A 15773-nucleotide genomic window follows, 5' to 3' on the forward strand; every position below is an offset into this window, starting at 1 on the left:
GCAGCATGGCAGGCTAGGCAGCAGGCAGGAGCCAGGCTTGGGATGCAGCCATGATGGGGGAGAAACATGTTTGGAGAGGGATCTCCATTCCAGGGACTGTCCTTCCTGGACATCCTAGAAGACAACGTAGTTTGAGAACTTTGATATGGTGCAACACCTTGTCCCCACACCCACCACACTCCCAGAGGAGACACTGGCAACGTTCCCAGAGAAGCCCCTCCACCCAGCATAGAGCTAGGGTTGAGGGTCTCCAACTGTTGCCCGTTCTTCACTGGGAGACCTGTGTGGGATTCCTTGTTTCTGCAACCGGCCTCCTCAGGCTTCAGAGCACTTGCTCCCCTATGGGGAGGGGATGAGCACCAGTGTCCACAAGAATGCCTGTGAGTGGAGAATCCGCCCTCCACGAGGGCAAGTGGAACCAGGAGAGATGCCAGCCAGAGCTCCAGCAGGGATGTCTGATGCACTAACCCAAAGGAGCTCCCTGGCCTCAGAAGGATCCGGCAGATGACCACGTTAGTTAGTTTCTGCTCTGAAAAATTCTGAAACATAGCTACTAGGAATCCAATGAAAGTCAAGAAGATCTTGTGTGTCTCCCCCCCAACCCCCGACCCCCCAGGGCCCAGCACCACAAGCAAAAAGATTTTTGTTATTAACCACAGGAAAGGCCAAGTCGATAATGTCCAGAGATGCCTGCTTTATTTCTTACTAGGCGATTGCATTTCAGGCTGTGACATCAAGTAACTGTCTAATTACCAGCTAACCTTGTACCTCTGAACTACAAATCAACAGTCCAATTCAGCAAGGGGCAATGGTGTCAACAGCTGACTGGGGGCTGGGTTTTCTAAATCAGTGGTCTTGGCTGACACAATGCTGTCAGCGGAGACAAGGGTGAGGCCTGCCGTCACGTGGAAGACCCTAACACCTGGTTGAGATAAGCCCAAATCCTGTGACTCCCCAGGTAAAGCCCCCACCCCAAGTCCCAAGGACACAGCAGTTGTTACTTCTGTTTTCTGGGATCCAAGCTACCTGAGCTTGCTCAGCAAAGTGTATCCAAAGCATACTTTTAGTTGACATGCCCTCTGCTCGCACTGCCACCCTAGGATACAGCTCTTTCTGCAGGTCCTTAGGGAGAAAGCTAGGCTTCTGGTAATTTCTTGTCTCTTTTTAGTTCTGCTTTGAAAAGAAAGGAGGGATGACAGAGGTAACCAAAGGTGGTCACAGGCACCGCGGCAGAGTGGGCCGAGTGTCAGAGGTCTGTGCTGGGTGAGGTGGGGCACCTCCAAGAACACAGGGCTGGGTGCCTCTTCTCGGGAAGATGTCCAAGGGGAAGAATTAACAAAATTCCAAGACAGTAGAGGCTGTTTGTACAAGAAGGCAGAAACTTGGAGAAGGTAAGATGAAGGAAAAAAGATGTAAGGAAAAAAATCACATGGTAGGAGCTCAGAGTAAGCAATTACTACATGAATCATTACCATAGCTACTCTTTCTCACCAGAAAAGAACACAAGCTTCCTTTGAGATTGTGAAATCCCCGGCCCAAGAACCGACTGCCAAGCTGGTGTTTTTCCCTCACACCAAGAGGGAGAGTCACTAGACGAAGTCACTTAGGAAGGGATGTTCTCACCAGCAGCTCTAACCTGAGGCGAGCAAGGCTGCGGCCCTTTCCCTGCTCCACCTGCATGTACGTGTGTCACTGAGCTGTCCTGGGCCCTGCGTGTGCATGCTGACACCAGAGGCCGAGCCAGAGCACCAGCGCACTGTCCCTTCACGCTCGCTCGGCAGAAGAATGCCTGGCAAACACTGCTCCCAGAGCTAGTGACTGAGAGTGTGATGCAGTCCTGGCTCTGGCCGGGTTATGCCAGCCCCGTGAATCCCAGGCCGAGTCTCCAAACATGGTGGGTTCTTCTGCTGCTGAGAGGATGTGCACCTTAGGGTGCTAGCTGAGGAGTTAATGCAGAAAACAAGGCACCACAGAGAGGTTGGACACTTGGGTTGTGTGATTCAGGACACGCCGGAAAAGTCCAAGGGTGGAGGGAAGAAAGGGGAGGAGGAAGAGGAGAAGATCGAGTTTTAAATAACGTCTCCTGAGGCCGGAGCCCCACTAGATGGGCTCTGGTTTGAGCTTTTCTGCTAGGAAGTCATTCACAAAGGCCTCCACAATGGCAGGGGTGATCTCCTCCACGTCCATCACGTACTTGGCCCGGGCTGACATGTCCAGAATGGTGAGCAAAGGGGCCGCCTCGGGCAGGTTGGTGTAGTCTCGCAGGGAGTCAGTCATGTCATCCTGGAAGTCACCAGAGGGAGAGAAAACAGTACGTTTTCAAGAAGGAGGCTAGAGAGTCCCCAGAACGCAGCCACTCCATTGTCCTGAGGAGCGGGCGGCCATCCGGAAACGATGGGCTCTCAGAACAGGGAGCAGTGGACTCTGTCCTGCCTGGGGGAGGGGTGGGTGCTTTGGAAAGTCCTCTCTGCATCTCCCCCAACCACCAGAGAAGTCCTCTTTCTTCATTAGCACAAAAGCAACTTTAACATGCCCTCTGCTTTGTAAAAATGTGATGTCTTCTGATCACTTACTTTTGCAACTGCCTCTCAATTATTGGCGGCCCCACTATGGATATCTGAGGCCAACCTGGCCAACCTTCAACTCCGGAACGTCTTTAACGGAAACAGATCACTGTCCCCACCCCACCCCTGAGGTTTTGGGGGTGAAAATGCACAGCCAGTAGAAAAGACAGGGCTACTGCAGTACTTCCTGAGGCTTACACGGGTGGCTGCATTTATCATACATTCCCAGTGATTGTCCAGATGAATTTGCCTTATTAAGTAGAACGGCAAACCCAGAAACCCAAAGATAGGAGACAGACCTGTAAGGGAGCAACCATTTGAGATTACTTTTCGTGCACCCGACCCCCATTTGGTAGAGAACAGGAAATGGACTCTACACAGCCACCCCGACCCAAGTCACCTGCAGAGGAAGGGCCTGGGGTACTCCTGGCCTTAAACGCTGGCGAATAGGAGGTATGAGATTTACTGCTCACTGGTTTCTGAGACAAAAAAAAAAACAAAAAAAAAAACCAAAAACCCATTCCATTCTCAAAGGGCAAATCTTTAGGAAGATGATTAGTGATCATCTTTTCTCCCTACCCCAGAAATGGCATGCACTTCCAGCAATGGCGATGAGGGATTCAGCACCTCTGGCACTGTTCACCCCGCTCAGGCCCTCCATGTGGGTTAATAAACAACCTTCATGATAGACAGAGGGGAGACACCTGGACAAATACTGTGTATCGAATTCCCATTAGGAGGCCTTGGCCAGCTGAGCACAATGCTGCGTCCCCTCCCCTCTCCCTCTGTGCAAACCACAGGGAGATGAATTCAATGTCTACTAAGGCTTCAGAAGGGATGACCTCCACCTGGCAGAGTGGAGGGGATCAAGATAAACACCCTTAGCCCCAGGAGGAGTGGGAGAGGGCTGGAGTCCTGGCTCAGAGGTGCTTGGTCAGTGCTTGATGTTCCCACACCCCAGGACCATCCCCTTCCACACAGCCTTGCTTCTGAGCATGAGGACGAGAACTGGACTAAGACAGCTGCCAAGGTCAGGATCCCAGGTGAAAGGCACAGGAAGGACGAGGTGGCCAGGTGGCAAGATGGAGCAGTGGATGACCCTGTCAGACCCTCCTCTGTCCTAGACCCTTCCCTCCAGGCCTGGGCCTGGCCACCTGCCAGACCACGTGGGCAGCAGGAGGGACATCACTGCCTCTGGAGTCACACTGACCTCACGTTCAGTCCCTCTGTGCCACCTACTTAATGTGCGACTTTGAGAAGTCATTTTTGTGAGCCCAGGTCTTGTCCCCTGCAAAATGGGTCTAAGAGCAGCTCGCACAGGGACGAGGCGTGAGCGGTCTGTGCTCTCGAAGCCTCACTCATCTGTGAGATGGTAATGACCCCATCCCCAGTCAGACAGGTGAGGAGCAGGTGGGATGGTGCCGGTGGTGCTTGTCTTGGTGCCTGCTACGCAGAAAACCCGCAAATGCGCCTTTTCAGCCACATTTCTAAAGCAGTTACTGGAGCTCCCCAGCCCCAGCCCTGCCCCTGGCTCGGCCCCTGCTGTCCTGCACCCATCTTTTCTGTCTCAGCCATCTGAAAGGGGTTAGAGTTCAATAAATTCAGAGCAGCTTCCATTTGTGCTTTGTGTAGAGCGGGCTCGTGTAGCCCCAAGGCAGGACCCTGTGAACCTGTTTTGTTCCCTCTGCCCCACGGCAGAGCGGGGTGACTTGAGCTGCCTGTGAGGGACCCAGTGGGGCTTAGGAGGGGTGGCTGTTGAGGAGGTGATGAATGGGTGGTGGTTGGGGGTCTGGCCTCATTGCCTCTCCTGGGATCCAGACAACACAGCATGAAACGAGCGCTGGGCTCTGACCAACTGGGGATGCAGATGGGTGGCAGGAGGGCAGGGGGCTTCAAAAAGTGTGTCTGTCAATAGCTTCCAGCCGGCGCCTGGGGTTGGGGGGCGGGGGGGGGGAGGAGGGGGGGAAGGGGAGGTGGCGGAGCATGCGTGGACTGGCTTCCTGGGGGCGGGGACTACGGCCATCTTGCAGGGATTTCCCCCATCTGCAGGATGGAGGCTCAAGCACCAGGGTGGGACAGGCACCTGGCTGAGGCCTTCTCACCCTGTGTAAAGTCCTCCGCTCAGCCCATCCCAGCTGGAGGCCTTCAAGGGACAGGTCTTGGGCGAAAAGAGCCTGGGACAGCAGCAGTTTCCCACCTGAGCACCCTCCCCGGGCTGGCTAGGGAACAGATCCGAGTCGAGGCCCCCAGTCAGGATGCCTGCAATGGGGGAGCCCACTTTGCAGGTCAGGGCGGAGGGACTAAGTACTGATCACAATCTTTGTGACTGCCACTCGTGCTAGCGGCCTGGGTAGTAGACTGCCAGAGGCAGCGCTGTCCCGGGAGGGCCTCCTGCTGCTCTGAGGCTGCCGAGCAACAACGAAAGGGAGGAAGGTGCAGCAGGGACCATGCTGGATGACACCTTTTCATGCCACGGTTGTCTGTGGGCTCCTCACCCCAGATCCTGGGGCCCCTTCGAACATCCCCTAGGGTCGCATCGCTCATGTTCTAAGAGTTGGCCAGCCGAGCAGCCCGCGGCCCAGGCCCCAGTGCACTCACCTCCCCCGCGACAAAGAACAGAAGTGGCGCCTCCTCCTCTTTGGCTTTGTACTTGGCAATGATCTTCTCGGCTATTGGCTGGATCAGTTGCTTGGCTGCCTCGGACTCCCCATCATCCTCAGAATCTGTAATGGGGAAAGAGAGACACGAGAAGCACTAGTTTGTGGAACAGATGGAGTGGTGTCCCCTGAGGGAGCTGGGTCCTGGGCCCGAAATGCCCATCCGGGGAAGCCCCTGAATGGAAACAAAACGTCCCCTGGGACACAGGCCTCCCCTCCTGGGTGCACGAGGGTGTGTTTGTAGCACATTCGCACCACTGCGTGCTGAACTTCCCCTGAGCCAGGATATGAGGTCCTTGTAGCTCTTCTCTCAATCACAGAATCACAGCATGACCTCAGATCTGACCTCCTATCAAAAATGGCAGGACTGATGGAGGCAGTGGGGTGCCCCTGAGGCCCTGGAATGCCAGCTTCAGGGCTAGCCGGACTCTTCTGGGAGAGGATGGACTGCCTGTGTGGGAGGGGGCCTGCCCAGGTGTCCGGAGCCCCCTTTAGTCACCTCTTGCCTCCAGGGAAAGAGCAGCTTGGGAGCAGCCACACACAGGGGCCCTGGGGCTCACTTCAGATGGAGCCTGTAGCCCAGAGCAAGAGCAAGAACAATACCCCTAGGGGCAAAGCGGGAAGAAGAGACAGGTAGCAGGATTTGCACCTAGAAATGCCACATTGCGCAAGGGGCCCTTAGCCTGAAGACTTGGCAGGACTTATTCTAGATCTACATCTCATCAGCTCTGTGACGCTGGGAACTCGCTTTATCTCTCTGGGACCTTCTCATATCTTCTCAGATGGCCAGTGAGCCGCAACTGTCCCTAAATTCAGAACTGTGTCCCAGAGGCCCCAGGATGTGGGTGTGGGAGCAGGCAGTAGGCGGCAAAGCCCCAAGGACAGTGATTCCCCAGGAGGCCTCTGTTCTTCAAGCACAGGGGCCAGCTTACAAGTCAGTTTGTTTAAGAATCCCCTTGAGTCTGCTGATTGGCTCCCATACCAGACTTCCAGAGCACAGGGTAGGATATGCCCCGCCAGTGGCATCTCAGCCATGACCCTCATACCCCAGATTATTTGGGGAGTTGGAGCTGAGCAACACAGCCCAAGGCAGAGGGTGAGGTGGCCCTTGGCCAGCAGTTGCTCTGTTTGCAAAAGGAACCAGGGTCATCCCACAGGGCTGCAGGGAGCCTGGAGTGGATGTTCTGGTGTCCCCCTGGCCCCCAGAGCAGTCACCCACTGAGCAGAGAAGACACCGAGGGGGGTACGCAGAGACAAGGCCCTGAGGCTGGGGTGGGGGGCCTCGGCCCAAGGGGGCCCAGCCCCTGCAGCTGCTGTGCACGCAGCCCTGCCTCCTCCCAACAATGGGTCTGTTGGAGGGGGGCTGGGCTCCAGCCTGACCTATTCTTCCCAGCTGGCAGTCGAGGAAGGAAAGCACAGCGGCAGCTCTCAAAGCCCCTCCTGCAGGGGCAGAGCCATGAATAAATCATTGGGGTCAAAAGCAAGGCTGCCGGGAGAGACAAAGGCCCAGGCTCGGCATTGTTGGCATTGTTCAGGATGGAAAGAAGCTGCAGGATGGACACCCCCCACGTGAGGTCTGTCTTGTCCAGCCCACCCTGGGGCTCCTGCTGGGGCTTCATACCTACAAAAAGGACGAGGCAGGGGCCCTCGTTGAGCTGCACGGCATTGGAGTCGGAGAGCTCCAGCACAGGTTTGGGGTGCCACGGGAACTCCCTGCAGTCCTCATCGTTCAGCACCTCCACGCGCCCCTGCCGCGTGATCACTTCCCCCTGTGGGTCCAGCACAATGAGGGTGGGGATGCCTGTGAGGGAGAGAGCTCACTTGAGAGTCCAGAAGTGCTGGGACAGAATCCAGGCTCAGCCACTGACCAGCCATGGGACTCCTTCGGGTCTGCCCGCAACTCGTCCAAGAAACCGGGCAACTCACTTCACCCCCTGGCTTCAGTGTCCTCCACTGCAATGTGGTAAATGGACCGCGGCACCCTCCTTCCCATCTTTGTAAAGATCAGCGAGGTCATGCACTTAAGGAACTCAGCACAGGGTCTTGGCACTTAGAAGCACTCAACTAAATCCTAAAGAGATCCCAGAGAAGCAGGAGACGCCCCTGCCACCTGCAGGGTGTGAAAACACACCCCCACACAGCGTACTTGCTGCCCACATAGGCCAGCACAAATCAACCCAGGCAAGGGGAGTCCACACACAGGCTGGCAGTCCCACCAGTGTGAGCACAGAGGCTGGAGGAGGGGAGGAGCCTGGGGCAGGGGCCATAGCAGAACAGGGGACAGCCGGCTGCTAGTGAGCCAGGGGCCCCACCTCCATCTCCAGCCCTGCTGCCTGGGGAGGTTCTGAGGGGGACAGTCCCTAGAGGGAGCATGCTGACGGCAATGCTGCCACCCCCACTTTAGAGTCCTGGCTGGAGTAAGAAATGCAACACAGAACTCTCCACCACAAACAGCACGCCCCACCCCCCTGCCCATAAAGCCTCAAGTGAAAAACCAGGAAAAAAACCCATCCTGGGTTACACTCGCATTTGGGATTTCCACCTCCTTGCTCTGCGTACCCTGTTCCCTGCTGCCTCTCCTCCAGCCAGGGTACCCCCTACCAACCGTAGCCCATAGCCCTTTTGGAGACACTTGTCTCTCCACTACTGGCAGCCGCTCCCCTCACCCCCTCCTAACCAGCCACCTCTCCTCTGGAGCTGACCAGAGCTTTTTAATTTTCTATGGGCCAGCGAAAGCCGTAGCAATTTAATATTTATAGATTCCAAAGCATTCAGTGAGTAATTTGCTCCACTGACATTTTGCTTCTCTGTGGGGGAGGGTGGGGACAGCAAGGGACCCGGAATGTGGTCCTAGTGTTTTGTTACCCGGCGCGGCTGCTGGCGCAGCAGGCATGCAGTGGTGGGCCTGTCTTCAAAAGGACTTAAGTGAGTCCATGATGTTCACACCTATTAGAAGTAGCCTGGCATGCTGGAGAACAAGTCCAGAGAGAAATGGGCTCTGGAGAACTGCCGTTCCCACCGCACCACACACAAATGCATGCAGCCAGGGCTCCTGGGGGCTTTCAGGACACTATCAGCTGTCCAGGCCTCCTGAGTTGGGAGTCACGCAGAGCCTACAGGCGTTTCCAGCCTCATCCTCACACCTGCATGTTAGCCTCCAGGGGCCTGGGTTCCCCAGCCCCGAGGATGGGGCTGGGCCTGAGTCAGCAGCCTGAAGGGGCTGGGGGCCACGATGGGGGCCTCCCATCGCCACGCCCCATCTCAAATATGCTTTGGCTAAGTTCTTCAATCAGAGTCGGTGTGGTTCTGACATTGGGCAATTAGGAGTGTTGGGTTAAACCAGGGCCTGCCCACTGCTAATATTAGACACAGCAGCCAGCCTGTTTGTAGCCCAGACGTAGGATGCTAAGTTGGTCTGTGGAAGACGGACAGCCACAGAGGACAGAGAAGGGAAGAAAAGTAAAATCTGAAGGCAAAGAAACCCAGTTCCTGGTTTGGTGCCTCAGTTTCTCCAAGGGACTACTCTAAGGGGCCTTCTGTGTTACCACGGCTGTAGCCTCTCTGAAGTCCTCGCTGGTGGGGACCAGCAGGGCAAGGACATGGAGCCCCTGTCTGGCTGCTCAGGGGTCCTCAGCTGATCCCACCAAGGAACAGCACCCCTGGGCCTTGGCTCTCCCCACCCCTTGCCTACAGCTACACAAAAGCAAAGTCCCTACTCGTATTTGTGCTTTGACACCAAAGCCCATGTCTAAGAGCCTAAGGTAACCAGGTGTGTGTGATTGTCGTACATCAACAGAAAGGAGCTTGGTAAAATGCCCACAGCCAGACTGCAAACCCAGAGAAGCCCCTTTCTGGCACATGCACTGGGCCAGGCCCCTCTGCCATCATGCCCGGCCCTAGAGCCTTAAGTGTGTGTGCTCCCCTCCAGGGGTGACCCGCAGGAAGAATGGGAGAGCTGTCTTAGCACATCTGCTCAGCACTAGCATGGCCCATGCTACTCCACTTCCTCCCCATAATAGACGGCTGCGGGAGGCACGATTAATCCTCTTTTCACGGACAGCCAAGTTACCTACCTAAGGTCATCCGGCCACAAGTGGCCAAACTGGGACAGGACCTCCAGTCTGCCTATTGCAAAAGCTGCTGCTTTTTCTACCTGGCCACTGCCAGCAGGGGCTCTCGCGGGTAGGCAAGGGAAGGCCCCCCGGCATCCAGTTTTCTGCACCAGCAGCCGCCCTCCTCTTCCTCCTCAAGGCCACAGGGAAGGAGGCTGAGACCGCAAATCACCTCTTCCCTTTCCTCCCCCACAGCATGCATTCCAGGCTCCCCTGAAGCGGGTTCCCGGAAGCAGAGACTTAGAAGGAGAAAATAGGGCAAAGCCCCTAACGGGAAACTGAAAGGGAATGGAACATTTCTAATCGATGCCTTTCTGCGAAATAACTTTGGCGGCACCAGTGAGGGGCTTCTCCGAAGGAAATGCAAAAGGGAGCACACGTCATCTCTGCCTGAGCTTCTGGTTCCCCAGCTGGGGGCGCTGGAGTAGCTGGGGGAAAGTACGGTGAGAATTCCAAGGCAGATCCAGGCCACCCACTTCACTTCTTGGAGCCTCATTTCCATGGCCGCCACAGGGGGTAGAGACAGTCTCCTATCTCAGTGGGTGTCGGGAGCAACAAACAAGATGACAAGTATAAGATGCTGAAAGCGTTTTACAATGAGTACTCCAGAAGTATTAGCCCCTCTTATAAATAAGTTCATTATTTTTTAAGTAATTTTTTAAGTTTAGTTTTTAATTTATTTTGCGAGAGAGACATAGAGAGCAAGAGGGAGAGAGACAGAGACAGAAAGAGGGAGAGAATCCCAAGCAGGCTCCGCACTGCCAGCACAGAGCCCAATGTGGGGCTCCAACTCATCTACTGTGAGATCGTGACCCGAGCCGAAGTCAAGAGTCGGACGCTTAACTGACTGAGCCACCCAGGGGCCCCTCGTTATTATGATTTGTGGTCATCCTAGGTTGATTATGTGGCTCATGAGAAGGCACAAGTACAGAAAAGACTGGTGCCTTGCTCTCGTGAGATACACAGAAACCTTGTGCTGGCCGGAGGAGGCTAACTAAAGAAACAGAAAACAGAGACAATGTCCACGCTGCAGCGAGCATCCTAGGAACCATGTGACGTCTACCACACGTGGGGTTGGTGTTCGTTTACTTGCACCAGGCCAAGCGTAACCTTTGGGTGAGGAACAAACACCAGTGCTCCTAGAGAGAGCTTCTGCCTCAAGCCCCCTGCCCTGGGGAACTGGGCTGGACCACGAACAGTGCCCCAGAACCCCCTGCACAGTCTCTCTCAAAACCTACAGAACAAAGACCAAGGCCGGAAGGCCTGCTCCAAACAGTTTCCTCCTGGGAGGAGCCTTTCTGTGAATATTTAAAACAATCTCAAAGACATGTGTACTGAGCCTGTCCCACATTTAGTTTGGCTGCTTTTCTGCCAAGCAAAAAGGGGGTTTTGAAGGAGGCGGCAGAGGGGGCCCGGGGCAGTGGGAGAGAAGCTAGGCAGGGCTGTAACCCCAATGACCTTCTGTCTCTGCTTCTAGATGGCAACATGACCCGAGGGGGCTGGCAGTCATCATGCAAAGATTGCTGGGAGCTGGAAGAGAAATGGAAGGAAAAGCAGAGCCTTAGGCAGGAGGAACAGGTGAGGGTACAGGGCAGGGCAAAATAGGTGATCACGATAGTGGTCATCATGGGGACTAGAGCAGGATGGAAACTGTAACATGTCATTAAATAGAAAGTAGAGAATACCCAGTCCCGTGTGTATGATTACAGCTACATATAAGTATGTGTGCGTGTGGACAGAGACCAAAAGGGAGTCGGAACAGTAAAAACAATTGTGTAGTAAGGCAGGAATGCGGGTGAGAGCAATATAGACTCGAGTTTTCTTAGATGGTGTTATGATAAATGTGTATTAGCTTAAAATAAAAACCAAAGAAAAACCGGAGGGCAGTGGGGCAGGGCAACAAACTCAGGCTAACGCCTTGGCCTTATCAATTACGGGTTTCCTTCAACAGCTCCCTCTGCACTCCCTGCTGGCTCCCCCAAACCCGCCCTTGCCTGGAGAGCAATGGAAGGGAGAAGGCAGCTGGTCTGGGTGGTAAAACTCAGAGAATCCCAGGGCACCTGGGCGGCTTAGTTGGTCAAACGGCCAACCCTTGGTTTTGGCTCAGGTCATGATCTCAGAGTTTGTGGGTTTGAGCCCCATCTTGGGCTCTGCACTGATGGTGTGGAGCCTGCTTGGGATCCTCTCTCTCTCTCTCTCTCTCTCTCTCTCTCTCTCTCTCTCTCTCTGCCTTCTCCTCATTCTCTCTGTCTCTCTCAAAAATAAATAAACATTAAAGAAAAAAAAAAACCTTAGAATCCCAAGGGAGGGTGCGAGGACGGGTCTAGCCTACTTGCACTTGGCCAGCAGCAAGCCCAAAAGCCACTTGGGCACGTGTCTGTGTCAGAGGCACAGAGACGTTTGTGGCAGCATTCCTACAATACACAGAAACCAGACACAAGCAAGCGTCCATCAAACAGGGTAACAGCTACATAAACCGTGGTCCAGTTGTACAGTGAAACCCTTTTCAGCACCGAAGAGAAGTGAATCAGATAGAAATATCAACAAGGACAAATCTTGAAAGCATAATGTTTAGTGAGAAAAGCAAGTTACAGAACGATATTACAGCATGTCAGCACTTAAACATGCTTCTAAAAAACACACCCAGCATGACCATATATTATTCATGGATTCATACATATGCTGTAAGAATATGAAAACCAATTATGAAGATACACATGAAGTGCATGGTAGCATTTCCCCCAGGGGAAAAGGAAAGAGAACTGCGCTGCACAGGAGTGAGGGGGAGTCTCCCCTTGGTCTGTATTAATGCTCCCATTGATCTCTATTTTAAATACCTGAAGCAAAAATCTCAGTTCTGGGTGGTGGCCACACTGGGTGCTTGTTACTATTTTTTTTTCCTGTCTGCTTTTTCTTTTTGTATGTTCTCCAAATTAAACAAGACAAACAGAATGGAGCTGCTCAGGAGGTCCCACGGCAGTGCGTGGCCTGACCTCCCCAGGCCCGCAGGGCCAGCCCTTTCATTCCTGAGATCTATTAAAAACACCAGCATTGGCCCCTCACACTCTAATGACTGAAAAACACAATCTCCAAATGCTTTGTTTCTACATAATAACAATTTTAAAAAATATTTTTATTATTATTTATTTTTGAGAGAGAGAGAGAGAGAGAGACAGCATGTGAGCCAGGGAAGGGCAGAGAGAGAGGGAGACACAGAATCCGAAGCGGGCTTCAGGTTCTGAGCTGTCAGCACAGAACTGACACGGGGCTCGAACCCACGAACCGTGAGTGCATGACCTAAGCCAAAGTTGGACGCTTAACCGACTGAGCCACCCTAGGAGCCCCCCGTTTCTATACAATAAATAGGTTCTGCCTCAAATTCATGTTTTGAAAGGGGCGGGGAAGAGGGCAAAGTTAGGGAAAGAGAGAAGAGAATGGCAGGAAATGGAACAGGAAGGAGGGAAAGGGGAAGAGAAGCAGAAAGATGAGCAGGGAAAGAGGGCGACAGAAAAGCCACATAAGCGACATATCCTGCAGCAAATAGCCCTCACGCTGCTGCCGCCCCCTCCCCCCCTCTGCCCCCCCAGCAGCTGGACTGAAGGCACCATCCACCTCGGGGGCTGTTTTCCCAGAGGCAGGGCCTACATCTGTCCGTCTGTCCACTCGGCCCTACACAGACCTTAGGCTGTCTGCCCTCCCCAGAGGTTGGGGCCAGGGGAGGAGAGGAGGAACAAAACACTAGGGCCCCCCAACCCAGGAGAGAAGGGGCGCTAAGCCTCCCTGCAAAGAACACGGTGTTCCCTGACAGCCCGGATTAGTTAGACAATTGCTAATGGGATTTGCCTTTTGCCAAGTATGTCTAAACCCTTTCCTTAGAAAGGCATTTAAAACCACTTATAGGGCTCCAAATTCCCCAGTCTGCATAAAGCAGTTGGGGTAGGGAGGCCTAGGGCTCAGCGTAACCTGGCTACTCCCCTGAGACAAAGGAAACAGATGAGGCCAAGTGCCAGGGCCTCGGTGAGCCCGGGTGGCCTGGTGAAGCCTGCTGGTCAACACAGCCTGGGCTCAGTCCAGAGCCTAGAGGGAGCCAGTGACCAGCTGCCCGCAGCGGCGCGACTTTCGGCCTGGCCAGGCTCATCAAGGCCTGCGGCAGGCTCTGCGACGACCTCAAGATCCAGACTCTCGCATGGCCGCCTAGACGGGCGGGCACCTCAACAAGGCCTCCTTCAGTGTACTACTGGGTGGGGCTCGCAATCCACAGATGCTGTAAGTCCAGCTTGCGGGATGCCCAGAGGACCCCGGGTTCTTTCCACATTACCCACTTTCATCCGAGTCTGTCAGGATAACACAGGGGAGCTCTGTCCTCACGTGCCTCAATACACAAAGTGACCGTCAAGATCAAGTTACTCGCTCGCTGTAAGGCACAGACCAGGCCAGGTGGAGGTGGCTCACCTTGGGGGTGGGCAGGGGAATGTACCTGGCACTGCTCTGTGAAAGCGCCTTCAGAATGCTTTCGGGGGAGACACCCAGCCCAGGGCACACAGAGAGTCAGGCGGGGAGCATGAACTCTCCCACACACAGCCTTGCAGGATTCATTGAAGACTGGATACTCAAAACAGCAGGACCTCTCTACTGCCCCTGTGTATGTCTGGAGTGTGTGCACACGATGATACTGTAATATAAGAAATACACATGTGGTCTTCATCCCCAGTTCCTGACACCAAGCTCCTAAAACCCTTGTAATTTCCTCAGTGGCAGGGGTGAGAGGGACATTCTTTGTTGCGATATTTGGTCTTACAACATTTGGTCTCAGAGCCTGCGACAGGAGCTTCTGAGGCCCTTGAAATCTGGGAGTGACAAGTGTGTTGTGTGTAAGGAGTTGACCAATGGTGGGGGAGCCCTTAAATAACTTCAGAAGGTAGGGGCTGGTTGCCAGAAAGGCCTGATGAGAAGGTTGCAACTTCCAGATGGATCCCCTGACCTCTGGGGAAGGAAGGTTGGAGGTTGAGCTAATCAACAATGGTCAATGGGGATGCCTGGATGGCTCAGTCAGTTAAGCGTCCGGGACTCTTGGTTTGAGCTTAGGTCATGATCTCACAGTTCATGAGTTTGAGTCCCATATCGGGCTCTGCACTGACAGTGCAGAGCCTGCTTGGGATTCTCTCTCTCCCTCTTTCTCTGCCCCTCCCCGACTCATGCATGCATGTGTGCTCTCTCAAAATAAATAAACATAAAAAAAAAAAATGGTCAATGATTTAATTGATTGTATCTGTGTAATGAAATCTCCATAAAGACCACTAATTGGTGGGGTCAGAGAGAGCTGAGCGGGGAGGGCTGAATCCATGGGGGTGCTGGGAGGGTGGTGTGCATTGAGGACATGGGGGCTCTGTGCCCCTTCCCATATACCTATGCATCAGTCCCATCCGGCTCTTCCAATAGACTGATGATAGTAAATCAACTGTTTTCCTGAGTTCTGTAGGACATTCTAGCAAAGGACTAAACCCAAGGAGGGGGTCATGGGAACCCCTGATTTATGGCCAATTGGTCAGAAGTATAGGACGCCTGGACTTAACGATATTAATGTCTGAAGTGTGGGGATTCTGGTGGGACTGAGCCCTTGACCCGTGGGATCTGCCACTAACTCCAGGTCAACGGTGTCAGAATTCAGTCGACTTGCAGGACACCCAGAGAACCCAGGAGGTTGGTGTTGGGGAGAGGGAACCACTCACACATATTTGGTATCAGAAGTGTTGTGAGTAGGGGCGCCTGGTTGCCTCAATCAGTGGAGTATGCAACTCTTGACCTCAGGGTTGTGAGTTTGAGCCCCATGTTGGATGGAGAGATTACTTAAAAGTAAAATCTTTTTTTTTTTTAAATGAGTGTTGTGAGTAAAAACAGCTCAGAAAATACAGACATACATATAAATACACCTGTTGAATGACTTTGGAAGTTGTAACCACAGAGTCACACAAGACTCAGAAATAGAGTTCAATCAAAAATAATTTTCAGAGTTCTGTGATGCTACGGTGAGTATAAAAGAATAGACAATTCCTTCAAGTTCAAAGGTAGCAGAGCTAGACCGGTGGCATTTAAATATCCTCAGATGCAAGCAAAAGCGAAATCCAGCCAGGGGATGGTACAGCCTGGCAAGGAGCTACCCCCTTCCAAGACTCGAGAGAGGCCATCAGCAGTGATACCAAACCAGGGGCGGGAACCACAAGGGCTCCAAAGGTGGAGACTATCCCCGGTGTATTGAGGTGCGTGGGGACAGAGCACCCCTGTAAGGAACATGGTGTTCCCTGTGTCTCCAGCCCAGCTGGAGGGCAGGTACCAGTCACCTTTGCCTCAGGATCTGGCTCAAAGCCACAGCAGGTGTCCAAGAAATGATTGCTGAAGAAAAGCCTGAATGAACCAGAAAGGAAAGAAAGGAGGGAAGAGGG

At 53.6% G+C, this 15773-nt stretch overlaps 1 protein-coding gene across 1 annotated transcript in view; it reads right to left on the reverse strand.

Moving 5' to 3' along the window:
- Window positions 1-674: 674 nt before the first annotated feature.
- Window positions 675-15773, reverse strand: part of NXN (nucleoredoxin) — a 159312-nt gene continuing 144213 nt past the window's right edge. The window contains exons 6-8 of the mRNA XM_060646877.3: window positions 6843-7022; window positions 5163-5287; window positions 675-2283 (exon numbers count right to left, since the gene is read on the reverse strand). Of these exons, the coding sequence (XP_060502860.1) occupies window positions 2101-2283; window positions 5163-5287; window positions 6843-7022 (488 nt within the window). The 3' untranslated portion in view covers window positions 675-2100. The remainder of the gene's footprint in view (window positions 2284-5162; window positions 5288-6842; window positions 7023-15773) is intronic.

Source organism: Panthera onca, chromosome E1, assembly GCF_046562875.1.
Source record: "Panthera onca isolate mPanOnc1 chromosome E1, mPanOnc1 haplotype 2, whole genome shotgun sequence".
Taxonomy (NCBI): domain Eukaryota; kingdom Metazoa; phylum Chordata; class Mammalia; order Carnivora; family Felidae; genus Panthera; species Panthera onca.